Source organism: Leptosomus discolor, chromosome 1 (genome assembly GCF_034619465.1).
Source record: "Leptosomus discolor isolate bLepDis1 chromosome 1, bLepDis1.hap2, whole genome shotgun sequence".
Lineage (NCBI taxonomy): Eukaryota > Metazoa > Chordata > Aves > Leptosomiformes > Leptosomidae > Leptosomus > Leptosomus discolor.
Window position 1 is genome coordinate 2043398 of NC_141391.1, and position 27012 is coordinate 2070409.

Sequence of the window (27012 nt, forward strand, 5' to 3'; positions counted from 1 at the left end):
ATGCTTCCCGGGGCGGGTCCCCTCGCCTTCCTCCTCCGGTGCCTGTTGCTTCTCTTCGCCTCCGAGAGCCGAGCCCGGGCTCGTAAGTCATCCCCCCCCCACCGCTCACCCCTCCCGGCTGCGCTGGGTCCCTCCGTGCCTCAGTTTCCCCATCGCCGGGATCCCCAAGAATTTGCAGAGGGGCGTTGCGGGCATGGCTAAGGACACAGGAAGGCTCCTCGCCGTGGCAGGTGCCGGTCCTCGGTGGCCAGCATGTCCCAGGCCACGCAGCAAGCCGAGTCCCCCGTCCCGCGCTGTTGGGGACATGGCTGTGTCCCCCTCCACCCGCTGCTGTCCCCGGCTGTTTTGCGGGGACGTGCAGCGCCAAGCGCGCTGCTGCTGCGTGCTGGTGAGGGGGGCTGTGGGGTTTTGTGGGCTGGCAGGGATGGGCTGAAGGTGTGGGACCCCCCCCCCCCCCCCGTTCCCGTGGGCTAGAAATGGCACAAGGCAGGGGGGTGAATTACAGCCCTTCCCTTGCACGGTTCCCACCCTGCGCGGGTGCAATCTCCCCTTTGAGGGTGGATGGGGACAGGGGCAGTTTGGGGAAATGACCCCTCCAGACCAAAGCTGGGGGCTTTTCTCCGTGTCCGTCTCTTGTCCATCCCTTGTTCTTTCCTCGCTCCTGCTCCCAGCTGGCCGACTGGCGAGATAAGATTTGGGATGGGGAAGGGACGGGAGGTTCAGCACTGCCTTGTACAAAAAGGCTCGAAGGACTTGGCCAGGGCTGTTTAGCAGCTTGGAGGGTGCTGGAGGTGTTAATCAGGGCCAGGAGGTGGATTTGGCTTGATCAAAGCACTGGGACCCCGCTAGCGGGTGCTGGGCACCCCTAGAACATCTCAAAGCCACCCAAGCGCCGAGCAAACCAGAGCAGGACCCATTGTGTCCCTACATTTGTTCTCCCCTTTAATGTCCCGAAATCCCAGCAGGGTCTGTCAGTGGCTGCATTAGGGTGATTTATGACCTGCCCCCTGCCAGCCCTTGGCAAATAATGGTCCTCCCGGAGCGCCGACCCAACGTGTGAGCACAGGACGGCTTTACCCGGTGCTGGGGGGTGCTGAGGGGGAAAGGCAGGTGGATGGATGGGGCTGTGCAGAGCCCTGGGGAGCAAAATTTGGGTGAGTTTGGCTACTTTCCCTCATCAAAAGCCACCGAGCTCAGACCACAACATGTGTTTCTTACACAAGGGCTGTGGGTCTGACTCCCTGTCTCTGCCAGGGCTGCGTTAACTGCGGTACCCAGGTTAGGAGGAGGATGGAGACATCTCCAGGAGGTGAAACAGATGCTAGGTGATGTGTTTGCTCTTCAGAGGTGCCTGCTGATGGTAGCAGAGCCCCTAAATTGGGCAAAACCCGTGATGAATGGGGGCAGTAGGGGTTTGTCTGCTTTGGTAGGAAGCGCTGGGGTCCGTTTGTGGGACATCTAATGGTGATCAAGGTCTGGGCACTGTGGGAGAGGGGCAGGATTGGAGCACGGAGCTCCAGGATCGCTCCCCAGCTCCGCATCGCTTTGGCTCTGCTGCGGGGCACATCCCGTGGTGCGAGGGGCTTGGCTGGGGTTCCAGGTGCCCTGTAGCTGAAGGCAGCGGGATCTTGGTGACAGGGTCCTCATCAAATTGTGGACTTTTCTCCACCGTCCACCTCTGCAGCTCGCTGCCTCACATTTTTCTCGGGGCCGAGCGCTCAGGGAGAATGAAAACAGGAATAAATTAGTTACGAGCAGGCTCATCAGCCAAGAGACCTACAGTGTCGTGGCTAAAAATAGGTGACGGGCTTGAAGGCAAGTCAGAAAAGAAGAATTTGCCCACAGAAACAGGCTATTTTAGGGGATTTACACTCTCAGCTAAAAAAATATCAGCAGCACAGGTTACTGGGCCGAATGTGCTGCAGCCCGGCTGCTATGAGTAATTCAGCGGCGATAGTTGAACGCAATGATGTTTTGGCTGGAGGCATTTAAACACCAGCATCTCTGGAGAGTGTGGGGCAGTGGTTTTCCCCAGGAGCTTGGAAGTTGCCTTTTCATTTCTTTTTAACGTGGTTCCCGGAGAAAAGGGCACTTGTGGGCTCCATCTGTCCTACGAGTTCAGATCCAGCGTGACGAGGGACCGAGCGGTCCAAGAGAGGAAGGACTGGGATGAAAAGCAAACCCTGCTGGTGGCCGTGGTAAGGGAGAGGTGGGGGCTGCACGCCCTGCTTTAGACAGCGGAGCATCCCCTTGGGAAGGAGGGAGGGGAAACAGGGCCCCCTCTGCTGCTCGCAGAGCCCATGGGAATGCTCTGGGTGCAGGACTTCGCTTGGCTTCTCCACCCTGGAGAGCCTGGGGATCCTTCAGGAGGCTGTGTTTGCAGAGCGGCAGAGTTTTCCAACGTCCTGAAGTTCCAAGAAGAAATTCCCAGCCCAGGACTGAGCGAGACAAGTGCATGGGAAGCGATCTGGATGTGAGCGGAGTCGTTAGGATGCCGCACGTCAAGGGCCCGGTGTGTTTTAGCCAGTCCCTTCTCAGCTAAGTTGCATTTTAAGCCCTTCATAAATACAGGGCTGTCACAGGAGCGCCTGGACTTTCTGTACCAGACAGTGCTTTTTACGTTTTATTTATGGCCGCTCTTAAAACTTGCAAAATGGTTTGCATAAACACACCCCCGCACGCCCGGCGCGGCGCTGGCTGGCAGGTGTGTGACCTCCGAAGAAGCTGTCAGGGCTGGGAGCCTGGCTCCAGACGTGCCCTGCACGGGGGAGAGCTGCGGGGGGGATCGCCCGGGGATGCAGAGGCGGGAGAAACCCCTGTGCCATGAGGTGAAATGAGGGAGTATTGAGGTGAGACCCACGGGACGTTTCGGTAGCATCCTTGTAGGAGCCAGTTTGGTACCCGGAGTGGAAGTCCCTGCTAGGGAAACTGAGGCACAGGGCTGGTGGAGGCTTTCTGTGGCGAGCAAGTAAATTGGGAGAGGTTGTTACCTTCGTTTTCTGCGCTTTGGGGTCTTGTAGGTGCATCTCTAGCCACGGATCAAGGCTTTACCTGCAGCAGGGCCTTACCTCTGGGGATTCCTCAGTGTCCTGTAGCGTAGAGAAGCTCCAGTGTAAGTCAGGATTGATGCATGGTGATCCCACCCATGCAGAGACCCAGCTGGGTCATGGGTGTGTGAGTGGGAGACCTTCCCCGGACTGATGGAGCAGTGGTGTAAAAGCAGCTTAAAACCAACCATGAGCCATCAGGACCCTCAGGTCTGGGAGACCCTGACGTGGGAGTGGGGGATGGAGGGGCAGGGTCTTGCATGTGTGCCTGTGGCTTGTCTTTGTTGAGCATCGGTCCCTGTATCCAGAGGGAGGTGACGTGAGGGCGGCTCAGCCTGAGCCAGAGGAGGATTTGGCAGCAGAACATGGGATTTCAGTAGCCATCACGTGTGCAAGTTTAGTAGCTCACCTTGGTTCCTGCTGCCATGCTCGGGGTTGGTGCAGGAGACCATCTGACCTGTTTTGGCCCCTGGTTCAGCCATGGTTGAAGTGCCCAGGCAGTGGGATGAGTCACACCACGTTGGGAAACCCATGGGGACGTCCTTGTCCACTGTGAATGTGGAGGGGTGCAAGGAACTGGCTCGAACGGGCTGTGCCAGTGGTGGGAGAGCTTCGAGGGACAGGTCTCATGGACCTGCTGGCCCGAGGGGACTTGTCTGTGTCTGAGGTCAGGAGATGTCCAGGAGTGGTCTGGCCAACCAGTGTGATGGTTCAACAAGGAGGCTGTGGGGTCTTGCTTGTTTCCCCTCATTTCACGGTCTCTCACTGGGATCTAGAGCAGGTCATGAAGACGTGGGATGGCATCTCATTGGTGGCTGGTGTATGAAGCTGTTGAGATACATCCTGAAGAGGTGTTGGGGCCATTCTGATGGCGTGAGAGAGACGTCAGCAGTCACTGAATGCAGCGCAGGACGTGTGCTCTCCACACCATTCAGTTTGTCACCCTAGATTGTGGTCTCTAGACCATCTTGTGAAGATGCTGCTCAGTGGGTTCATAGAGTGTCTCAGAGCCTCCGTGAGAACTTCTTCTGATCTTTCGGTCTCCTGGGAGCTGGAAAACTTCCTGCAATACCCATCCTAAATATCCCAGGCTTTGCCCCAAGCTGATTGCTTCTTCTTGTCCCTGCCGTGGCCAGAGATCAGCTTTTTCTTGGTAACAGCCCTCTCTTGCCTTGCCCTCACTGTCCTACTTTCCATCTTGTATTACCTACCTTCCTTGCCACCCAGGATGCAATTAATGATAATTAATGACAACTAATGATAATCAAAGTAAACCAGGGCCTGGGCATAGCCTCAAGCATTGACTGGGGGTGCCCAGACTCTTGCTGCGGGTGTACTGCCCACCATGGTGTCGGCTGGTGCCACCTTGGGCTTTGCCAAATGCCTGGGGACAGCTGGGTCAAGGCGATTCCAGCAGGTGGGTGTGGACATGAGCAGGGCCAGGCCACTGGCCCTGGACCCTGGCCTGGGTTATTCAATGATTTGGACGTAACCAGGTGGTCCTCACCCAAGAAAAGTGGTCCTCACCCAGGAAAAGTGGTCCTCACCCAAGAAAACACCGGAGCCACAGCAGAAAATGGCTGTTGGATGGGGAGGCGGGGAGAAACCTTCCTCCTCCATGATGTCCCCAGCAGAGCCCTTCAGGGTGGGCAACGCAGAGCAGCTCCCAGGTGGAGGAGTCACTCTCTGCAGCATCTCCCACCCTCCCTCTGGGCATGAGGCCACAGGACTTGCTGCTGGGGAGCAGAGGAACAATTTCCATGGCTTTCAGTTTTTCTGGTTCATACAACCCATAATGGTACTCTCAAGAGTGGGGCCTTGTGCTGGGGCCTCCTTGCATTTGAGGAGATACTGGTTAGATGGGACCTGTTCTTGGAGGTGTTTGCAATGGGGAGCTCACTCTTTTCCACCTCTGCTCCTGCTTCCAGGTTCCGTAGGGCCACCTCCAAGCGCGGAGCCTCTGGCTTGCAATCAGCAAACTTTAGTTGTGTCTCCAAGGTGGCGTGGACCAGACTGGCCCACTGTCTTCTCCTGCTGGGGGATGGCATGGTCCTCAGGAACAGGGCGATGGCTTCATCTGCATTTCTGGTACTGCAGCCTTGAAAATGCTCCGTAGCTCAGGAGCCCTCTCTGGAAAATGAGCCGTAAAACAACGTGACTTTTGTGAGTGTGCTGTTGCTGAAGACGCAATAAATAAGGAGACTGAACGGCACGGGAGCAATTTACTGCCACAAATGGCTTTTCACTCTGAGTGAATTGGGAAGATATCCAAAGTTTGACCTCTGAAAATGAAATTATTAGCCTGGCATGGGAAAAAATGATCCAGAGCCTCTAGCTTTTAGGCCTCCTCCTTCCATCCGTCCCCAGCTTGCTTTTAACCAAACATGCCGGCGCCTCTTGCCAAATACGCGGCATAGTGCTATTGAGATGTGGACAAGTGTCTGCTGCTGCCCGGCGCTGCCAGTCGGCTTTAATTTTACCAGTGGGCCCTTTGCAGAAATGAATCAGGCTGCTTTCGAGGGCTGGACCCAAACCAGGGCTCCACTGGTGATTGAATGTTTGAACGAAGCAGCCAACTGGCATGGGAGCCTGCAAGCTGAGCAGGGCCGCGTCACACGAAGGCGACTTGATTTCTTCACCCTCAGCGTAATTCATGAAGATGCTGCAAGCAAGGAAAAATGAAGTCATTCTTCTCACCCTTTTGCAAAATGATGATTTTGTTTTAGTTTGGGGGGGGGGGGGAGGGGGGGGGTGATCCCTTTCTTCTGGGTTTCTGCATTTTCCAGCCACATGCTCCCCATTCTTGTGTGGTTTGCTGTAAACTCGTGTGGTGCATGGCCAGGAATATAGCTTTGCTGACTTGTCAAGAGGTTTGAAGCAAGCTATCGGGACAATGTGAAGACCTGAGTAGGGAAAAGGAAGGAAAATGCCTCTGCCTGTCCCTCTGATGGCATCCACCCCAAAATTCCGTCAGATACAACGCTGGCCTTACACCACTGTGCTTAGGCCAGGTGGTCTGGAGAGCTGGTGGCCACCTCCTTTGAAAGTCCAACTTGGAGAATCATGTGTTTGAAACAATGAGGAGCTCAGGGCTGCTGGCGGCCCCGTAGGGCTTCAGTCGAAATGGACCCATAAGGATCATCATAGACCTGTAGGGCTGCCCTTCCTGGTGGCCACAGGGTCTAGCTATGGTAGAACATCCTTGGATTCATCCTGAGGATGGTCAGGAGCTGTAGGAGAGATGGCAGCCCACCACAGCATATTTGTATGAGTTTTGCCTGCTTGGTGGGAGAAAGGCATTTAGCAGGTGGCACCTCCAGGTTTAGCAAGGTGGGACAACACCAGCCGGGCTCTCTAAACCACTGCTTTGCCCCAGGTGACAGAGTAGAGAAATGGGGTAACTTTTAGCATCGTTGGGGCAGTGAAGGCCACCGAGCTTCTTTTGGGGACCCTCTGCTGTTCATTGAGGGGTCCTTCCAGCAGCCTAGCAGGGACAGCACCTGCTAGCTTGCCTGACTTCACGTGACGGGAGCTGGGCACCATGCCTCGGAAAACAGCTCTCTCCCCTCTCCCTGCGTCCCCGGGGCGCCGCAAGGTTTTAAGAGACCCATAAATGCTTCAGGGACCATAAATGTCTCCGCTGCCTTCGAGCAATGTAATCACCCAAACTGCCTCCAATCCCCGTGATGACATAACGTTTTAAATCACCTTCAGTTTTTAGTAGGGCTGTAAGCACTGAAACCACTAAGAACGCACGTGGGCAGGTATGTGCTTATTCACGGAAGAGCTCAAGCCCCAGCACATCCCTCCAGCTGGTCAGGGCTTGGGGACATACCATGGGAGAGCAGGAGCAGCTGTGGTGGGAGTTACCGGGTCCAGGTTCCTGCAGGTCCGACTGGGGTCAGAGCTTGGTCCTGCAGGACCAGGCAATGTTTTTTGATGTGAACATTGAGGATGACTGAACTGGGCTTTCTGGCCAAAGCCCTGTGGGTTTTGGTGGTGATTATGGCCCACGGTTTGTCCCACAGGTCCTGCTGCAGGCTGGCCTCGTCCTGACAAAGGGTTGGTGTGTAACCAAGGGCTTGGAGATGGAGAGGGCTGATAGGGACACGCTAAAATCCAGGGAGAGGGGAGATCTCCTTCACCAGTCGTGCTCGGGACCATCTCATCCCTCTCCCTGTGCCGTGGCAAGGTTAAACCCATGCCAGCGTAGGCAGGGCTGGACTGTTTCTGGGATAGACCCCTCCAGTTCAGGAGCACGGCTGGAAACCAGCTCTTCTCAGGATGATAGGATCAGGGAGGAATAGAAGAATACATGGTTTGGGACTTTTGGGGGCAAAAAGTGGATGAGGTGGACTTGCTGTCCCCATGGACAGCCCCATAATTGAAGAGCATGGTTCAACCCACTCCAGCCAGACCAGTGCCGTGTTGAGCCCGATAACGCCAAGGAGCTGAGCCTGGTGGGATGGGGCAGGCCAGCATGGTCTTGGGCCTTAGGGCTGATGCTCATCTGATAGTGCTTGTCTAGGAATCCTTGAGAGAATGAGCTGAACCTCTTATGGGGAGCAAAAGGTTTTCCTTCAGAATGTGTTTTTACCCCAAAATGCCTTTTTTTCTTCTTCTTCTTGTTTTTTTGACTAACACTGAAAAGGCCTCCTAAATTTAGGCTCTCCTATCTCCCCCACCATTCCCAGCCCTTCTGGTCTCCTTGGGGGAAACTCAGTCCTGAAATCACTTGTCCATCTTCCAGTGGGCACTTCTACCGACCTATTTTAGAGTGACTACTCTAATTTTTGCCTCAAACCCCCCCATTCTGTTCCTTGCTTGCAAAGGGAGTCCAGCTTGCTCAGAGGAGTTGCCATTTGGGTCATATGGGTCCCAGCTAAAAGAACCAACCATGGCCAAAAAAAGGCTTTTGGGGAATGTATCCCGTCTGGGGTTTGGTGAATGGGATGTGGCCGTCAGCTACTCATGGGAAACGGCGTGGTACAGAGCTGTCCTCGTGCTTCTCATCGCGGAGGGAGGAGAGCTCTCCCAAGGCCCGTCCCTTTCTCTCACGCAGCTTCTCCTGGTTGGCTTTCAGGGCCGGATATGTTCTGTGACTTCAACGGCAAGAAGTACAGCCCGGGCGAGAGCTGGCACCCCTACCTGGAGCCGCAGGGGCTGATGTACTGCATCCGCTGCAGCTGCTCCGAGGCACGTCCCCCGCGAGGTGCTGCGGGGGGTGGTGGGGGTGCTGCTGCGTTGGGGCACCGCTTTGGCAGCTTTTAAGCAGATGGCTTCTGGTGTCTAATTTGACCAGATAAGCCCTTTCCAGTCCCATAGGGGTGTTGGATTAATCTCTTTCCTTTTGAAAAAGCCCCCCCCCCCGTGCCCTGTCCCCCTGGGGGTGTTGGGTTGACCTCGTGAGGGAGCTGCCTCAGTCGCATTGGTGGGCTGTGGGTGGAGGTGGCTCAGGGCTGCTGTGGGACCACGAGTGGTCTTTGATGATGAGAGATGAAACCATGAGCTGGCTGGCAACGGGATCTGACCCAGGGATGGAGACGTCCTTGGCTGGCTGAGCTACACCAGCACAATCTGTCATGACGTTGTCGCCATCATCCAGCATCTTCTTCCTCAGGCAGGGGTGAACGTGTAGCTGACCAAACCATCTTGCTCTCTCTGTCTCTCCGCAGAACGCCAACATCAGGTGCTACCGGATCCAGTGCCCAGCTCTGCAGTGTGCCAGCCCCGTCACAGACCCCCAGCAGTGCTGCCCACGGTGTCTTGGTAGGTGGACATCCCACAGGGAGGGGGTGACCCAGGGCATGCCTCAACTGCAGTCACGGGCGCGCTCACGCGTGGGGCAGCGCAGCGGTGCTGGGTCTGGCCCTGCTGATGGAATCACGGTAGCAATGGTAGCTCAGGCTGCCCATGTTGCTCTTTCCCCCCCAAAATATCACTTTGATGGACAAGGGCTCTCCACCAAACCACTTTCTCCAACTCCCCCCGCTGCATCCCGAGAGCCTTGTAGGGACAAAATGTCAGTTCGCAGTTCAGTGACAAACCAGAAGCCGGCATTTTGTTCAGATCATTTGACAGCAAGGTGTGCTGGATACAGGAAAAAAATTAATTTTGAAGATTTTAACAAAATTCTTGAAGTTTCCCCTCTCCTGCATGTGAAGACCTCCAACTGGTCAGATCAAAAGGGCTTCTCCCATGGGTAATGAGCTGAAGTCAGATCTAAAGGGCTTCTCCCATGGGTCATTAGCTAAAAATTAAAAATAGGGTTTTTAAAATTTTTTTTATTTTTTTTTTTTCCCTAACTTCCCAAATCACATGGGTTTTGTCTAGCTTTGCCACCGCTCTGGCACAGTGGGGGACAAGACCATGGGAGGCCAAATTTCCAGGTTTTACTTCCGTGATGAGCTCAGCGTGATCAGGGCAGCCTCATTCTCCAACAGCTTTTGGGCGTGTAAATCCCCACGGGCCATGCAGTGATAACTGTGGTGTGTAAAGGGCCCCTTGTCCTTTTGGGTTGGGCTGGTGGGGACTCTGCTGAGCATCTCTGCTCTATCGGGGCCAGGCAAGGGCTGGCTCTCATCCTGTTGCTTTCTCATCTTCTTTTCCAGAGCCACATTCCCCTTCTGGCCTCCGGGCACCCATCAAGTCCTGCCAGTACAACGGGACGACCTACCAGCAAGGCGAGATGTTCACCACCAGCGAGCTTTTTCCCAGCCGCCAGCCAAACCAGTGTGTGCAGTGCAGCTGCTCTGTAAGCTACTTGTGAGCCCGCGGGAGGCGGGGAGGGCTCAGGGTCTGCTTCTGCACCCCAACCAGGTCAAAAACCTCATGAGGACCATTGGGTGGTACCAGCCCATGGTGGGATGGTTTATCATCAGGATCCGGTTATCATTGCAGGAGATTGAGCTTCCTCCGAGCTTCCTCTGAAATGGTGCTGGGTTCTCTCTGCCTGGTGACTAAGGACCACCATGGAATTGGGTGATTCCCCCTCTGCCTGGGTGCGTTGTCTGGCCTCCACCCAGTCCGCTGGGCCCTTGGGTCGAGCACAAAGCACTTGCCTGCATCTCCTCCCCAGTGGGAACAGCATGAACAAGCTGCTCCGAGGGTGGGTTATTCACTGGAGATCTCCAGTTCTGGGTGGCCCCCACTGGGGCTCCTTGGCATGGACAGGGGGACAAGCACCGAGGCACCGTATGGCAGATGGCTGGCGGAGAGGACAACCGGGAGCCTTTCTTTGTATGTGCTTGCTGCGAAGCAGATGGGGTTTGTAGCCAGGGGGATCTGGGGGAGCTCAGCATACCTGTGAGGCCACACAGGCGCGAGGTGCCAGCTCTTGGGCTTCAGAAGTTCTTCAGGTGCTGAGCCCAGTGTTGAGCTGGTGCGATCAAGTGGAGCTCCAGAAAGGATTTGGTGGTTCCCAACCACTGCTGGGTGCCTGGGTCTTGCGGTGCTTCCAGCAGCCAGCTCCTGCCCTACGTGGCTGGAGCTCACCCCCTGACGCAGCCAGGAGATGACCGCAGAGAGATGGGGGCAGTGAAGCCTGGCAGACAGGGATGGCACTGTGCAGGCATCTGGCAATCTTCACCCCCTTGCTTGGGTTTAAGTGGAAGCTGAAGCCAGGGCTGAGATGGGCTTGAGCACCAGGAACTGGCCACCTCTGGAAACTCCCGCGGCGTGTTCAGCAGCCCCCTGGGCTGTTGTGTGCAGAGCTGTGCCCTGGAGACGGGCTGTGCCCTGGAGAAGAGCTGTGCAAGTGCTTTCCAGGCTGGCTACAAAAAGCATTTTCAGGAAGGGTCTGCCTCTCACGCTGAGTTGCAATGACCTTTACAGGACCATGGCATGCTCATCTTCCTTGAAGGTCCTGATTGCACTACCTGGGGGCTGTGACCGTGCCCGGACGCTGTGTGGTCCATCCACCACCCCTTGCCAGCACCGGTGGGATGTTCCTTCTCTGTGAGCCTCCAGCAATGCCCTGAGACAGGGCTGGGCTCCTCTCTGCCCAGCTCTCTCCCATAGACTGGGATCCTGCAAAAAAAAAAACAAAAAACCCATCAAAAAGCCAGTCCTGATGCTTTGCTCGGGAGGCATGAGGCAGCCTGGCCAGCAGCGGTGGGGAAGGTGTGTGCAGCGTGGGGCTGCACGTGCCAGGAGGAGCTGAGTGTCGGGAGATAAATGGAGCAGCTCCTTCTCCTTGAGAGGGAGCAAGGAAAGGGGGATTGAAAGTGCTGCCGCTGGACTTGGGCGCTGTGGGGAACTGCTCATACCGGCTGCAGCCTCTGCCATAAAAAAAAACCAAGAGGGTTGCAGACGTGGCTTTCACTGCCCGTCATACAGAGCCCTTGGATGGGACCAGGCTCCACTGGTCTGTGCTTTACTTGCAGCAAATAATTGGACTAAGCTGGACCAGGAAAGAAGAAGGGGTGAAAGAGCCCAAACCACCTCCCTCTCTCATGCCCAGAGCGTGCACATCAGCTGATGCTTGACCATCAGCTGGTTACCATCAGCTGATGCTTGACACTGAAGTATCCGTGATACCAGAATAGCTGCTCTGAGGCTTGGGTGCTTGTGCCTCGGAGCTAGATGGCTTGGAGCTAGGTGGCAAGAGGAATAGCTTCGATGTAGAAATCATTCAGCTTTCGGGGATGGTTCCCGTCTCCTGACCCCAGCTGGATGCCAGCCCACCGGGCTGGGGACGAACGCTGGGAAGCAGCCCTCGAAGCCGACCGTATGTACCCACCTGGCCCTGCTTTCCCACCCCATCTGCCACCGTCCCCCGGAGCCTGTGGAGCTCCGTGTCCCTCTCGGAGGCACTGGCACTCGCTCAGGCTCTGTTTATTCGGCAGGATAATGCCTTGGATACGAAGGGGAAAATAAAAGGATGGCCGTGGAGCCTCGCAGCGGCGGGGTCTCGCCGGGCTGTGTCTGATGTTCTCAGCTGCTAGAACAGCTGCGTGAACAGCTGGTCTCAACCTCTTTGAAAACCGCCTCGAGACCAGAGCCTCCGGGATAAATCCTGCTTTTTATGACATTTGCTCTTTCCCGCCTGAGGCAGGTCTTTGCCGTGAGCTGCCTGTCAGAAGGAGAAAGAAGGCAGAGGCTGCGTGGCCAAACCCTGCTCCCTGCAGGTCTGGATCCTGTGGAGGTCCCTGAAGCGAAGAGCAGGGTTTGGTCTGCAGCAGCCTCCACCAGCTCCTCTCATTTACCAAACTTTCTTCCTCTTCTTCACGTCCCTTGCACAGCGCCTTGGCTTCCTGATGGTAGAAGAAGCTTCTGTGGTTTGGTTTTCTAAGGATATCCTTGGTTAACCTCTTGGTTTCGGTTGACTGAGAGCTTGTGGATACCCCAGAGAAAATTGCTGCGTGGAGGAGAGGACCCTGCTCTTGAGGTCTGGCTGCTGCTGGGCTGCTGAACATCCTTTTTTACCCTTCTGCAAAGCAGCAAAAACTCAGCCCTGCAGCAAACAAGTGCAAATCCGTTTGACTGGGATGCCCTGAGGTCAAGACTGGCCTTGACATGTGGTTTTCAGTTTGAATCACTACAGCAATGATGTTTTCCAAACTAACCACCAAGCCAGTGGAAAGAAGGTCTACACCTCAACTTCCATCCACAGCTCTCAACCCAGTGTCTTTGTGTGCTTGGCTCTGGTGCTATCGAATAACCCAAGACAGAGTTGTGGTGTGGACTTAGGTCTGGGTTCAGCATTGTGCTTCCCCTTTCCACCTGCCTCCTCCAGGTTCTTGTCCCAGGAAGTGCCAGAGAAAAGGTTCTTATGCCGCTTCGAATGGGTGGAGGCAGAGTTTATGGGTGTGTGGTGGCTCCTTCAGACCTGGTAGCACTAATGCTGCCTGAGAGGAAGGCACTGCCTCCCCCATTTTAGACAAGACCACTCCACTCACGGGCATGAGGACTAGCAATCAGTGGACCAGCCATGCCAGGAGAGGACACCACCCACCACGCTATACTCTGCAAGATGGGGAGTGCAGCAGGGGCAGATCTCCAGCTTTCATCAGTTGCTAGACGATTGGTGATACCTGAGGATAGACTATTGGGGGGCTTTTGATTTATGCTAGATCTGCAGTTTGAGGTGCTGCCACCCCAACACGGGGGACATACAGCCCTGGCCAGACCTTTATAATGCTGACAATGCTTTTTCTTCCCCTTGCTGTCCTAGGAAGGCCAGATTTACTGCGGCTTGGTGACCTGCCCGGAGCTGTTGTGCTCCTCTCCCCTAACCGTGCCGGATTCCTGCTGCCAGGTCTGCAAAGGTAATGAGGGGCCCAGGAGCTGCTCCTGAGGGAGGGCTGGGAGACCCCAGCTGGTTGCCACGAGCTGGCAGGAGCTGTTTCAAGCCACTTTAGCAGGATTTTGGAAGCCTGTGCTGTAAATCAGGCCACTCCCTGTGTCTTGGTTGCACCAGGAAACAAAAGATGAGGACTCAGGTTTTTTCTTGCCTGCTTCCCCTCCCACATCTAGTTGTGTCCTGCCTCCCTGCGGCCCGTATGCTGGCTAGGGCTGAGCTTTTTGCCCCGCCACTGGCACATTGTGCATGAGATGTGACCTGCACAGAGGGCAAAATCCTCTGGACCAGGATGGAGGTGGTTGTATGAACTCCATAAAGATGGTGCGTGCTAGTGTTGCTCCAGGGAAGTTTCCAGGACAGTCAGGGAAAACCCCCTTCCAGCCCACTGCAGCATGGCTGGATTTCAGTCCCACAGCTCTCTGTGGGGAGAAACTCTTGAATTTGCTGCTGTTTCCCCCAACTCACACCTGGGAGTGTGAGGAGAGAATCAAGCACCACACCTCCAGATAAGACAGACTCAAGAGTGAATGGGCAGGTTCACACCCTGCTGACGCTGAAGTCACAGCATAAAACGACTCTTTAATACGAGAAATATTTATGAAGCTGGAAGGCCAATGTGATCTCCTGGCCATGGACACAGAGTCACCTCCTCCAGATGCCTCCTCCAAACGCTGCCCTTCTGCAAGTCGTGTTCCTCTGTCCTAGTTCTCTTTGGTGCAGCTGGGGCATGTCACTGACTCGGTGAGAAATGTCTTTGAGTTTCTTTTTAAGGATCCCCACCACCTCATACTCTGCCTCTGGGGTGTTTTCATGCCACCTAACTTCACAAGCTACAAGACTGTGGCTTTCTCGGAGCTGACCTGTTGTTAATAGTCAGTGGGGATGAAAGGGGTTTTGGGGTATGGTTCCCATTTGCTTTGGGTGATGTGAATTGCATATTCAAAGCTCCCCTCTCTCCAGACATCGAAGGTGGGCCAGCACTGTGAAGAGAGCTGGTTTCAGAGAGAGAGCAAGTCTTCATCCAGCCCTGCAGCATTTCACAGGAGGATGTTTTTTCCTTGCAGATGGCTCCTACGAGAAGTCCACGGAAGAGGAACCCCTGCAGTTAAACAGAGGTGTTGTACGTGACATTTGCATTTTAAAACTCAGATTATTGCTTCCAGCTCAGCCCCATTAAACGGCTCAAAGAAAGCCATTTGCCCTTGGGCATTTCTTTTACAAAGAAATGACCTACAGCAGCTCTGGGAGGGCAGTCAGTCCCTTGGACAGCAGAACCGGGGACACCTGGTTTGCAGATGAATCATGTCTTGGAATTGACTCTAGGTGAGGGCTATCAGCATAGTCTGAGACCTCAGACCACCAGGGAAAGACTCTTGTCCTTTTCCTCTGAAGCATCTCTGATGTCTTTGGAAGAGCAAAAGACTGTGGGAACTGGAAATCTTGGGCACTTCTCCTCCTTGTTGGCTAACCTGGCTGAGGTTGGCCAGTAGGTTAACACAGCTGAGGAACATGGACAGAGCAGACTCAGAGGTGACCCACAGGTAGATGTGACCCTTGCCCATAGAGTCAGATGGCCCAAATCTCTCTTTGGGGGCTTTTGCTTCAGGAGATGGTGTTTCCTCTCCACCTTGGGCACAAAGATGTCCTGCCTCCCAGTCATAACTCCCCCAGAGCAGCCAGCGCTGGAGCTGGCCACCAGCGTGCTTTCCCCAGGCTGTTTCTATCGACAGCCCCAGCAAGGAAAAAGTGACTCCTTGGCTGCTGAGGGTTGATTCACAGTGACATTTCAGAGCTGGGTGGCCCATGCCAGGTCTGTGGGATTAGGTCACTTACAGCTCCTGGCCCTGCCCTTTTCCATACTGCTGGGTGAAGCGCCAGCATCACACCTTCACCACCTATAAAACCTCCAAAATAGACACAAGGGGACCCTTTGTGCTGCATGTCTTGTCCCAGCAGTTCGCTCTTGGAAGCCTGGGATGTTCCTGGGATTTCAGTCCTGCTGGCTGGCAGCCCACACCAACCCTCCTGGTGCCAGCCAGGTGAGAGAGCAGCGTACGGCCCGTCCTTACCTCTCTGATCCTGGTTGGGTTGCACAGTGCTGGTCATCAGTTTCCCAGCAGCCATCTAGAAAAGACCAGCCCATTTCCCAGCCCGTGTTCATGATGTAGTTCATCATGTAGGATCTCATCTGAGGGCATTGGGTTGAGTGTGGGGTGAGAAGGGTGCTGCCCCAATGAGGGTGACCCACATGCAGCATAGGGCGGATATCAGTGTGGGGCATTGACACAAACTGCTCAGCACCCCTTGAGCAGTTGCAGGCACCGAGATGGCTCCTGGGTCATTGATCATCCCTGTGGCCTCTCAACCTTCCACTCCTGATGGAAGGTGTGCAGGACACTGCATGGCTTTTTCCAGCATGCTTTGGTGTGAGAACAACCCAACTGCCTTGTCTGAAAAAGTCTTCTTTCCTCTGACTGCTCACAGAGGCACTCGCAGGACCAGTGCTTGGGGGAAGCGATGGGCAGGAAGCCACCCGGAGCCACGGTGTCCACTGTTCTCACTTCATCCCTGGAGTTCATTCCCAGGAGCTTCAAACCCAAAGGAGGAGGTGGCACCACCGTGAAGATCGTCTTGAAAGAGAAGCACAAGAAAGGTAAGGGATGGAGGGGCCAGGCAGTCTGTACGTGGCCTGAGGTGACGTCTCCAGCACTTTGAATTCTCCAGGGAATCTGTTTCAGCAGCAGGTTTCCACCACCAAGTCCTACTTCCCACTCCTCCACAGCCAGCTATCTCAGCCCTGGTGGCCCACAGCCTCTTGACTGCATGAATTTACCACTTTCCAAATAGGATTGGAAGAAGATTGTTCCTTGGGGTGTTTTGGAGATCTGGGACCTCGGAAGGGAGGTGCTTGCTGGAAGACTCCATGTGGTCCTTCCAGGACAATGCCACAGAGGGACAGGATGTTCCTCCTTGCACCTACCTGCCACGTGCTGGGTCTGTCCCAGCGCTGTGGTCTTCCTCCTGGAGGACAGAGTAGGAAAGTGAGATGAGGAGGCAACCCCGTGGAGCCAAAGGGGAAAAGCCAGGTCCCTTCTCCTCTTAGGGGCTCTCCTACCACTGCGTCTCCAAAAGGGCTCTTTCCAGACCTTGGAGATGAAGCCTTGGAGGGAATTTTGGGACCTCCAAAAATTTTCATGGAGGAGTCAGCAGGTGGCACTCTTCACTGTGCTTCATGCCTGTGACAGCCTCGGAGAGACCCTGGGCTTGCAGAGGCTTGGAGGCAGGTGAGGTCCTGCCCACACTCACTGCTCGACCCTACCAGGGTGGTTGACCACAGAAGCCTCCATCTCCTGGAGCTGATCCCCCTGCCCCATGGCACCTCCTGAGTGGGATGGCTGCAATATCCCCGTGTCGGCTGCTGCTGGACGTGCTGCCAGAGGACTATGTTCCTCAAGACGGCAGGGCCACCGATTTCCAAGGTAGTGAAATGTCCTGAGCTCCACCAAGCCTTGGGTGTACAAAGAAGAGGAGGATTTATTTCCACCAGCAACTTTTTTCTCTCTCTCTCCTCCAGCTTGTGTTTACAACGGGAAGACCTACTCCCATGGGGAAGTGTGGCACCCCGTCTTCCGGCTCTATGGCCTCCTGCCCTGCATCCTCTGCACTTGCAGGGATGGTGTCCAGGACTGCCAGAAGATCACATGCCCCAAGGAATATCCTTGTGACTATCCAGAGAAAGTAGATGGGAAATGCTGTAAAATATGCCCAGGTAGGTGAGATCCCACCTGCTCCTGCAGCTGCCTTCCAGTTCCTTCCTTTAGCCTTGATTTAAAACCCCAGACAGACAGAGGTGAAGGGGCTCATGTCACTGGTGACTTGAATTCACACCAGGTGAGTGAAGCAGGCCAAGCGCTGACGTTAAGGGTTGGCCTGTCTTGGAGAGCAGCAGGGCTGATGCAGGGTGGGAAAACTGCACTGGTGCCAAAAGGTTGCATCTGTTGGGTGGGCGTAGTCTGGAGAAAGATGCCCAAGGAGGGACATGCTAAGAGCCTTCAGACAGCTAGAAGGTGCTTTCTGGCGAGAGGGTACGGTCTGTTCTCCAGACAAGAACTCATAGGGTTAAACTGTGGCAGCTGAAATGGAGGTTTGAAATTCGGAGGACACTTCCCAGGTGCAAGGTTTTCCGTGGCACCCGTGGTTTGGTTTGAATTTGAGTTGAGGTTCCTGTCCCTGGAAGGGGAGGGTTAGGCACAGCAGCTATTGGGGTGGGCCAGGTAGAACTGGGCTGGTACTGGGGCTGGGACATGGTGGAGAGGATGCTTTTTTTTTTTTTTTCCATGTTCAATGGGTTTTGGGTCTCTCAGCTGCTTCTTGGTCTTTGGAAAGCTGCTTACCTTAAACCACAGACCTGGCAAAGATGTGGCAGGGCATGAGATCTCCTGTTCCCACTGGAGAACGTTTTCTAGGTTATAGCTCCCTGTACTGTGGTTCAGAGGTAGATGTTTAGATGATGGACCACCCACTGCTTCTCTAGAGAGATTAGAGATGCCTGAGTGTCTTTGAGCCTGACTGCAGATGCAGCAGTTTTGGGATGATCTCTGATGTGCACCTTCAAGGTGGTTTCGTGGAGGGATCTCACCAGGGAGAACAAGCCAGGAGCATCGCCACATCTAGGGATGGGGGCAAACAGGCTGCAAGATAATTTCAGCTGAGATTTTCAAGGTTTTCCAGCCTCTGAACAGGGAGGTTCTGGGCTGGCCTCCCTGGGGGAGTGAAGGGCAGAAGCTCAGCTTGTTTTAATAAGGTTTCTGATATGTTTATGAGCAGGATTTATGATGTGGTGCCTGCTGGGAACGGGATGTGATGACTAGGCAGAGCCCTTCCAGTCTTGCATTCTCATTACAGTGGGTCTTTCTGGTTTAAAGTCTACAACTTTCTCTGCTGGGATCTCTTGTCTGCTCTTCAGTCTTCATTTATTTCCAGTTAGACACTCTGACCCAGCCAAAATGATTTTCTTCTTGCTTTCCAGTACTCGTAGATAGCAATCACACACACATCGCTCAGCCAAATTACATGCTTGTCCTTTGCTTCACTGCACGGAGGTTTCTCCCATCTTCTTTTTCCAGGCAGTTTCCATGACTGTCCTCCTTTTCCTCCCTCGTACCCAGTAGCTTGGAGAGAAATGCTTAATGGTTTCTATTTGCAAAACGGATCCCAAACGAAGGGGAATTGCTGCAATGCGTTGGTTGGATGAGGAGACCGGCGTGGCTGCTGGGGGCAGGGCTAGTGGCCAGGACCCCTGGGTCCCTGCTCCTCCTGCCCCACACTGTTGGCCATCGAGTGCCTCCAGCGTGAAGCTCTGAGGCTGTTAAATACCTGTCGTACCTGCGAGGATGGGTGTCCTCCTGTCGTGAAGGTGGGGCTGCCTCGATGGATGCAAAGAGCAGCCCTGGAGGGGGTGAATTTTAATGGTTTGGGATGGAAGTTTCCCTGCACCCGGACACCGCGGTGGCAGGGGTGAGGGTGGTGGGCTGTGGTCACCCCCCTTCACGTCTCGCTGAGCCTCCAGAGCCCAACACTCATCTTCCCGTTGCTGAAAAAGCCCTGCTTTGCACCCCTTTAAACTGGGATTTCCACCCCCTGCTATGAGAAGAGTAGCTCAGGACCACCCCAGAAATCACGGGGGAGAGCAGAATCAGGCCTAAAATAACTGTCCTGCTAAAATAAACCCCACGCATCTATTTATAGCCAAACTTTCTTTCGAGTAGTGTAAAAAGCTTCAGCATCCAAAATGACTGGGAGAACAAGGCTAAATTCAGGAGAGCCGGGCTCCTCTGCGTTCCAAGGACCACAACCAAAGGCAATAAATCTCCTTCCAAAACCATGGGGGATTCTTAATTACTCCAGATACACTAGAAAAAAATCAAAAAGAAGCAGCGTTTTCTGTAACAAAGACGTTGAAAAAGTCACATCGGGTCCTGGCGGTGCCCCTGGTGTGGGTGTCCCCGCTGTTGCATCCCATGTGGGGAAGGGGCTTGGGCTGCGGCTAAGCCCACCCGCAGGGCTGAGCCGGGCGTGCTGCCCAGGCAGCCCAGCCCTGGCGCTGGCTCCCGTGCTGTGGGCTCATCCCTTCGCTTCGCTGACGTTGCTCCTCTGGGACAGCAACAAGAGCGAGCTGGGCAGCAGGGAATCCAGCCTGGGCTTTGCAGGGATGATGGCACCAAGGTCCTTGCAGCGGGTGCAGGGGATCCAGGTGGAGAAGAGTCCCCCTTCCCCACACGTGCTGGCGTAGAGGCTGCCAAAATCAAGGGGAATGGAAAATATGGGGATGAGCAGGTCCATAGATCCTTCATCAACATCTCCCTTTGCTGCTGATCTCAGTGCTGGGGGTTGGACTCTGGGAGCCAAGGTCCCGTTCAGCTGTGCCCCATGGCATCAAACCCAACGAGACGCTTTTCCCTTGACCCGAGTGCTGAGGTGGCTCCTCCGAGCCCCTTCCTGCCCCTGTATAACGAACTCTGTCCTTGTTTTTGCCCAGAAACCAGAGTCAAACCCACGGATGAAATAGTCACCACCCAGTGTGGCAAGAACCCCAACCGTGTCCTGGTGTACATGTTTGTGCCTCCGAGCTCGGAGAGCTCCAAGGAGATCCTCAGGACGATCGCGATCGAGAAGGAGCCGGCGGAGGAGGTGGAAATCTACAACTGGAAGCTGATCAAAGGTGAGTACCGTAACGAAACCAGCCAGCAACGGAGGAGGTGTGTGTGGAAACCTAGTGCCTTCCAAGCTTTGTTCAATTCTTCAGGCTTTTCTAGTGGTGCTCCAGACCTTTGTATGGTGAGTCCAAACCTGCTGACAGCGGGCTGGCTTTTCTGACTCCCCCATCCTTTCACACTCTTCTGCTGCAGTTGCATGCAGACCAGAGGCTGGAAACTACTTTTGGCCCCAGTGTACCCGGCCACGAGCTGCAACAGCGTCTGAAGGCACAGCACATGGGCAAACAAGGCAAGGGCCGTGGGGCTGTTCCTCCAAACCTGCCCACTTCCATGCCAAACACACACGGAAAACAAAACAAATCAAACGTTCTGGTCACTCATTATTTTTGCCTTTTTTTTTTTTTTTTTTTTCCCTGGTCCACCCATCACTGGGAGCAAAGTTTGCAGAGCTGCTGCCAAGGGGATGAACTGCCCCCCAGCTCACTTTTTGGATGGGTGGATTTGGATGCTGTGGTTGGTGTGTCTCCCAGAGCTCAAACCACAGCAAATACACCGTCAAATGACACCAACCTCTTGCTCTGTCCCCATACCTTTAGCTCTGCAACACTCTCATGGACCAGAGGAGCCTGTCTCTACTGGGGGTGCTTGGTCCAGTAGGTGTTGTGTTCCCTTGTGTCCAGGAAAGTACCGCAGTGCCCCAACCCCGCGTCTCTCTTGGACATACTCTACCCCTTGCAAAAACTTGTGCCTTGAGCAGTTGAGGTTGGTCACACCCTACCTAGGGATACAGTGACCCCCAGCCCCTGTAGCTGGGTGTCTTCTGGACTTGTGTAGGCAGCTATTCTCGTCTCCTGGGTATGCTCGTGTCTCACCTCACTCCCTAAGGAAACCTCAGCCCTCCTGGGGCCGGCTCTTCCCAGCCACTGAGGGTGGGCGCACGCGGATAGTAGCTGGAGAAATTAACTCCAGAGATGGAGCCCTGGATGTCACCATGTTTCCATCCTCCCCCTGCCATCCTCCGTCCTCCACGGTGCCCCTCTCCCCGTCCTCCCCCTGCCTCGGCAAAGCCTCCCTCACAATGGCACCTTGTAGCTGGAGGACAGCTCTGAGCCTGCACTGTCTGGGCCCCACCGTTTCCTCTCCTCGCTCCTTGGCAGAGGTTGCCACCCAAACCTTCTTGCCACCTTCTGAGGCCAAAAGCTTCACGTCTGCACGGAGCTCCCGAGCCCTGCCAGCCAAGGACAGGGGAGGCCCTTGTCCCCGAGGCCAACACAGCTCTTTTGCTTGGCAGAGCGAAGTGTTACTATTGGGAAAGAGCATGAGCTCAGTCACATATGGATTCCACTTCTCCATGGTCCATCACTCTACCAACAGAGCAGCGTGTGTGGAGAAAAGAGGCTGCAAGTTGCGCCTGGAGCCCGTCCATCTGCCTTTGTATGGGCTTGTGATACCTACGTGGCCTCATCTATTTCTGTGCCGGGACGGTTTCCTCCACGAGGCAGGAATTGAGAGGAGAAACCGGCGCCAACATCCAGCCGAAAACTTTACCCAGCTCGCTGGTGGTGCACGACCAGCCCCAGATGAGTGGCACTGGGGGCTTCCCCATGTTTTTAGGGGTCTGAACGCCTCAGGAGTTTTGAAATGTGTGTGACTTTCTGGTGTTTTGGAGCAGGAATTATCGCTGGGAGTGAGGACAGAAAAAGGAACAGGCGGGATCAGAGAGGGACCAGCACAGTTTGAAGGCTCTGTTGTTGACTCCTGCCCTCCACCCTGCCTCACTGGAAGCTTGGGCTGTATGGGAGGTGCATGGACCTCTTTCCCACATTTACTCTGCCAGGCTGTTGATTAGACATTGACCAAAATATTCCTTTCTGTCCTGAAAACCTGCAGCTCTGGGACCTTCAGCGATCTCCAGTGTTTCACCATGCTGGTGTACCCTCACACCCGGGCTGGAGGTGATCTGCAGGGTCCAGACTAGCCATTCCCATGCTCTTCTGGCACGTGCTTGAGGATCTCCTGCCACGAAGACTCTATGGCCCATGGAATCTCTTCCAGAGCCAAAACCCCCTTCCTAAGGGAAGACTCTTCCCAATGTGCACTCCCTGCAGCTGAAGCTCATGCCTTCTCATACTCTCCACCATGGGTGTGAAGAGCAGACTCCCTTCCTCTGATGCATCTGAAGATGCCATCACCTCCGGCCACTGCCCCCTCTTACACAGTTTGAGCAGTTGGGTTTTTTCAGTCTTTCCTTGACGTTAGAAATTTCTGGTCCTTTGGTCCTTCCCATAGGTTTGCTCTGGACTTTCTCTATGTCCTTCTTGAAGTGCGGAGCCCAAAATGAGGTGTGGGGCTCTGGTCAAAGGTTGTGTCCTGCTGGGATGGGTCTCATACACCCACACTTCTGTCTCCATCCACCCACCGAGGCTTTGTTTTGCAGGCGATTTAGCAAGTCCTGAGACCAGTTTCTGGAATTAGACTCTTTTCGCTCCCCATCCCAGCGTTAAGTACCACGTTTAAAGAGTCATATTTGGTCCCCGTGTAGTCAGCAGAGAGTGGCAGTCATGATATGTCCCGTCCATGCGTTTTAGGATGGGTAGAATGGCACTGTGGAAGAGCCCGTCTCTCCCTTGTCTCTCCCAAAGCAGGAAAGATGAATTGCTCCCTTGGAGACGGGGCTGGTCCTCAATTCATTCCTTGTGCTCTGCTGAACTCCGCTTGTTTTTTGGTCCTGAGGCAGTGCCTAAAATACAGAATCACCGAATGGGTTGGGTTGGAAGGGACCTCTCAAGGCCATCTAGTCCCACCGCCCTGCAGGGAGCAGGGACACCTTCAGCTGGATCAGGGTGCTCAGAGCCCCGTCCAACCTGGCCTTGAGTGTTCCCAGGGATGGGGCTTCCACCACCTCTCTGGGCAGCCTGTGCCAGAGTTTCACCACTCACTGCAAAACATTTCTTCCTTAGATCTGGTCTGAATTTCCCCTCTTTTAGTTTAAAGCTGTTACCCCTTGTCCTATGGCAACAGGCTCTACTAAAAGTCCTGTCCCCGTCTTTCTTCTAAGCACACTTTAAAGCACCGAGAAAGGTGGTAAGTGCCCGACAGCCCTGCCACCTCCCTCCATCTCATCCTAAACCACAAAGAACGATCCCGTCTGTTGGGCAGGATCCGCTCGCTGGGAAATGGCGTCACCCTTTACCGGCTCCGTCCCGTAACGCCTCTTGGGCGGACGGCAGGCACTGGGCTATTCTTATCGGCGCCGCCTCGCGCTCTCCTCGTGCGGGCTGGAGCATCGTCTGCATTCCTCCGCTGCTCCCCAGCTCCTGGCATCTGTCAGAAATGACCATCCAGGGGGCCAAAGGTCTCAGCCAGCTCTCCGAGGGCTCTTGGGTGAACATTATCTAGGTCGGCTGATTAAAAGATGTTTATCTCTCGTAGCTCTTGTTTAAAATACCCTCTTGGTTACTAATGTACTGGAAAGTGCTTCATCAGCCACGGGGACTATAAGCACACCCTCCTGCTCCTTTCTAAGTATAGACCAGAAGGATTTATTGAACACTTGTGCCTTTCTTGCGTCATTAACAGTTTTATCTCCATCCAGTATCTTCTTTTGTTACTGGTAGGACTTCTTTTCCTGACCCACTTGAAGGACTTATTAATAGTCCAAATATCCACATATTTCTGCGGACGTCTTTGGCTTCCTGTATTAATTCTCCGCAGTCCATAACATCTCGTTTACGCTCTTTTTATGTGTAATTGCTGCTGGGAATCAGGGAAAGTCTCTTCACTGAGTAAGGGGGACCCCGTTGCCTCTGACATCCTCCGGCTGCGAGAGGCTGGACGCCTGGGGAGCCCTGGTGAGAGGTGGGGAAGGATATGCCAGGCATACCTGCCCGGTTTGTCATGCCTCGCAGGCGAATGTGAGTATCGTAACCCCTAATCCCACAGAAAGGTCGCTTCCGTTGCTAAAAGCAGATTCTGGTTTTCTTGGGTCACATGTCTGAGTCAGGCACCTCCGCTAACGGGACGATGCTGGCACAGGCAGAAATATCAATCTCTGCTGAGGTCATTCCCCTTTTTTTTTTTTTATTTTCCTCTCTCCTGGAGGAGTTTCAGGTCTGGGGGCAGAGAGATGGAAAACTTTGGTCCCTGCCTGCTTCCGAGGATGGAGGGGCCTCTGCCGTTGGGGGAGATAGGCGGTCGAGAGTGAGCAGAGAGGACAGGGGTCCCAGGATCCCGGTGGTCTCCCCTTTATTTCTTTTATGGGTTTAGGGGAGATCGGACCTCCTCCAGTGTGAGATGGTTTTTGGAGCAACAAAATCTTGTTGCTTTCACCTGCTTCGTGGTGGTGTCCCTGCCACGTTCTGATTTAACGAGCAGTTACTGTTTTCAAATGAGATCTCCCCTGGTCTTTGGCCAGCCCTGGATTCACTCCCAAACTCCCACCAGGCTTTGGCAGCAGGTCCTGCACCGAACCAGGACCCCAGAGCATCCAGTGCAGGCAGTGTCCCTTTTGCATCTCAGGAGGGGACAGAAAGGTTGTCCCTCCAAACCTGGCTGAGCCTTACATGGAGTGTGGCCGAGTCTGACGCCCTGCGTTTCCCTCTGCAGGAATCTTTCATCTGATACAGACCAAAAAGATCAGCAAACAAGAATTTAAGCAAGAAGCACAGAACTTCAGGCTGATCACCAGGACGAACGAAGGTAGGGAGACCAAAACCCCATTTCCCCACTCCTCTGGCAGACCCTGCCCCAAACAACCCCCTGTGTTCTGCTGCCTGTTCCACAGAGGCTGCATAAACCCCGGCGCGGCGTGGGGAGCTGAACTGTAGGGAGAAGGTTTGTGCAAACATCGCTGGGTTGGGGCTGACCTCTCTTCACACACATGAGCAACACCCCCGGTTAAGCAGTCACATTTTCACTTTATGGTATCGGAAAGGGCAGCCAGCTTTCTAAAAGTGGATGCACGCTTGTGAAATCCAAAGGCTTTGTCTCTCCAAAGCCCGTAAAACTTTTGATTTTTATATTTAATCCATCTGGCGTTACGGGGGTGGGGGAAGAAAAAGTGATGCAAGGGATTTGAAAAAAAAAAAAAAACAACACCAAAACTCTTGAAATATTTTTAAAAATCATTCTTAGTGTTGTTGGATGTGCATCAATGCTACAGAGAGCAGGAATGCCGGTGCACGTGCCGAGAGTGCCTGCGCAGAGCGAAACTGCCGTGCCATGGCCCTCTGGCTGCCTCTTCGCCCGGGCTGGGTTGGGGTTTCACGGGTTAGGTTCGGATCGGAGCCATTCCCGTATTGTCCAGCACTCACGGGTCATCGGGTCAGCTGGGAACGGTGCTGCTGCCCAGCGCATACCAGCACACCCAGTGCCCCAGGGAGGGTGGAGGTTTGTTTTCACCTCCAATCCGTTTGAGACAACATCTCTTGACCGAACCCTGCGGGATTATCCTGCTCCCGGGTTGGGCTTGGCACCCTGGTGGGGTCTCTGGCACATGCCCCCTTCTTCTTGCCTCAGTTTCCCCTGACAAATAACCCTGTTGTGAAACCATCCCTCTGCCGTTGCTGCAAGTTCTAGGAAAGCATTGGCTGGTGATTTCTTCACAACAGGAGGTTAATTCAGCTAGAAAATATGCCCCCCCTGGGGATGACGACATTAGGGCTGCATAATCCTTGCTGGGATTACGGGGGAAGCGACCACCTAGAGGGAAAGCACTTCCAGCCACCTCCTGCGTGTACGGGGATGCTGGTATTCGGGGCGGGGGGGGGGTCGAGGACAGTGGTTGGGGAGCTTTGTGCCCATTTTTGGGGTGTTGCCCAGCTGCCTCCGGTGCATTTGCTTTGCAGGGAGTCTGCAGCTCGCCGGTGAGGCTGGGGGGGGGGAGGCCTGGAGGGGGTTTCTTTTCCTCCTGCAGCAGGACCTTCTCCAACTGGAGGTGATTGTAAAGCCCCGCACGAAGAGCCAAGGCTGGGGCAGCAGCAGAAAAAAACGAGTATAAATGGGGTGGCTTTGAGCAACCCACCCCAAAGAAACGGGGCTGGCAGAAGGGAAGAGAGAAGCCAGAGGAGTCAGAGGACAAGCAAAACGCTTCTCCCCTCCGGGAGAGACAGGGAGTCGGCCCAAACCCCAGACGTGCTGGGGAGGAGGTGGCCCTAAGAGCTCCTGTTAAAGCACTCTCTGAAGAGGCAGAGAAGGGGCTTTAGCCCTGTTTCAGAGCGAGCTCCTTTTCTTTTAAGAGCTTTCCAGTGGTTTCCAGGGAATGCATCGGAAAGGCCGTTGAGTGTGTGGTTAATTCCATTGCAGGAGGTATGTAAGGCCTCTCTTGACCTCAAATACCATTTTGATTGCAAGATGGCGAAGTCTCGGGGCAGATTACGGGGCCACTGCTGAGCTGCTCTGGCCATGGCCAGTGTCACGGGTAGACCTCGCTCCCCACCGCCCTCCCTGCACGGTCCTTGTGGGTCCTCCAGTGCGGAGGGTGCTACGTGTGGGGTAAACTGTGCTTTCCTGAGCCAAGGTTTTGCTAACGAGCGTCTGCCTCTGCTCACCCAGGTCACTGGAACATCTTCCGAGCCCAGACATCAGAGCTGAGGATGACAGAGAGCCCAGAGAAAGAAACAAAGAACTTGTAAAGAGAAAAACTTTAACTTAGCTATTGATTTATCTACACACACACACACACACACACATACACACATACACGTATATAGGAAAACCAGAGTTGCATTATTAAATAGACTGGCACAGCAATAACGGATACACTAGTGTAAACGACAGGAACTCCAGCCAACCAACCGAACCGAACCGCGTTGAAGCCACAGCCGCGGAGGTGCCTCTCTCCAGCGGGAGAGCGCGAGAGGCCGGTCGTCATCTCCTGCTGCCGGAGACGCTGGGTGTGCAGAGGGAGGAGATGTGGGACCGGGTGCGACGTGAAGACTGGGGCTAC

The 27012-nt window shown here is 54.5% G+C and overlaps 1 protein-coding gene across 1 annotated transcript; it reads left to right on the top strand.

Annotated features, from left to right (window-relative positions):
* Positions 1-26698, top strand: CHRDL2 (chordin like 2). Its single transcript, XM_086481612.1, has 11 exons — positions 1-82; positions 8131-8243; positions 8723-8816; positions 9659-9801; positions 13222-13315; positions 14415-14470; positions 15835-16003; positions 16925-17119; positions 19889-20071; positions 24672-24764; positions 26619-26698. The coding sequence occupies exons 1-11, from the start codon at positions 1-3 to the stop codon at positions 26696-26698; spliced, it is 1302 nt and encodes a 433-aa protein (XP_086337738.1).
* Positions 26699-27012: the final 314 nt, after the last annotated feature.

Bases quoted from the DNA above. Each gene is read 5' to 3' on its own strand.
- CHRDL2 (XM_086481612.1), top strand. From the start codon at position 1: ATGCTTCCCGGGGCGGGTCCCCTCGCCTTCCTCCTCCGGTGCCTGTTG. The intron at 8,817-9,658 runs GTAGGTGGACAT...CTTCTTTTCCAG, and splicing joins GTGCTGCCCACGGTGTCTTG to AGCCACATTCCCCTTCTGGC. The intron at 13,316-14,414 runs GTAATGAGGGGC...TTTTCCTTGCAG, and splicing joins CTGCTGCCAGGTCTGCAAAG to ATGGCTCCTACGAGAAGTCC.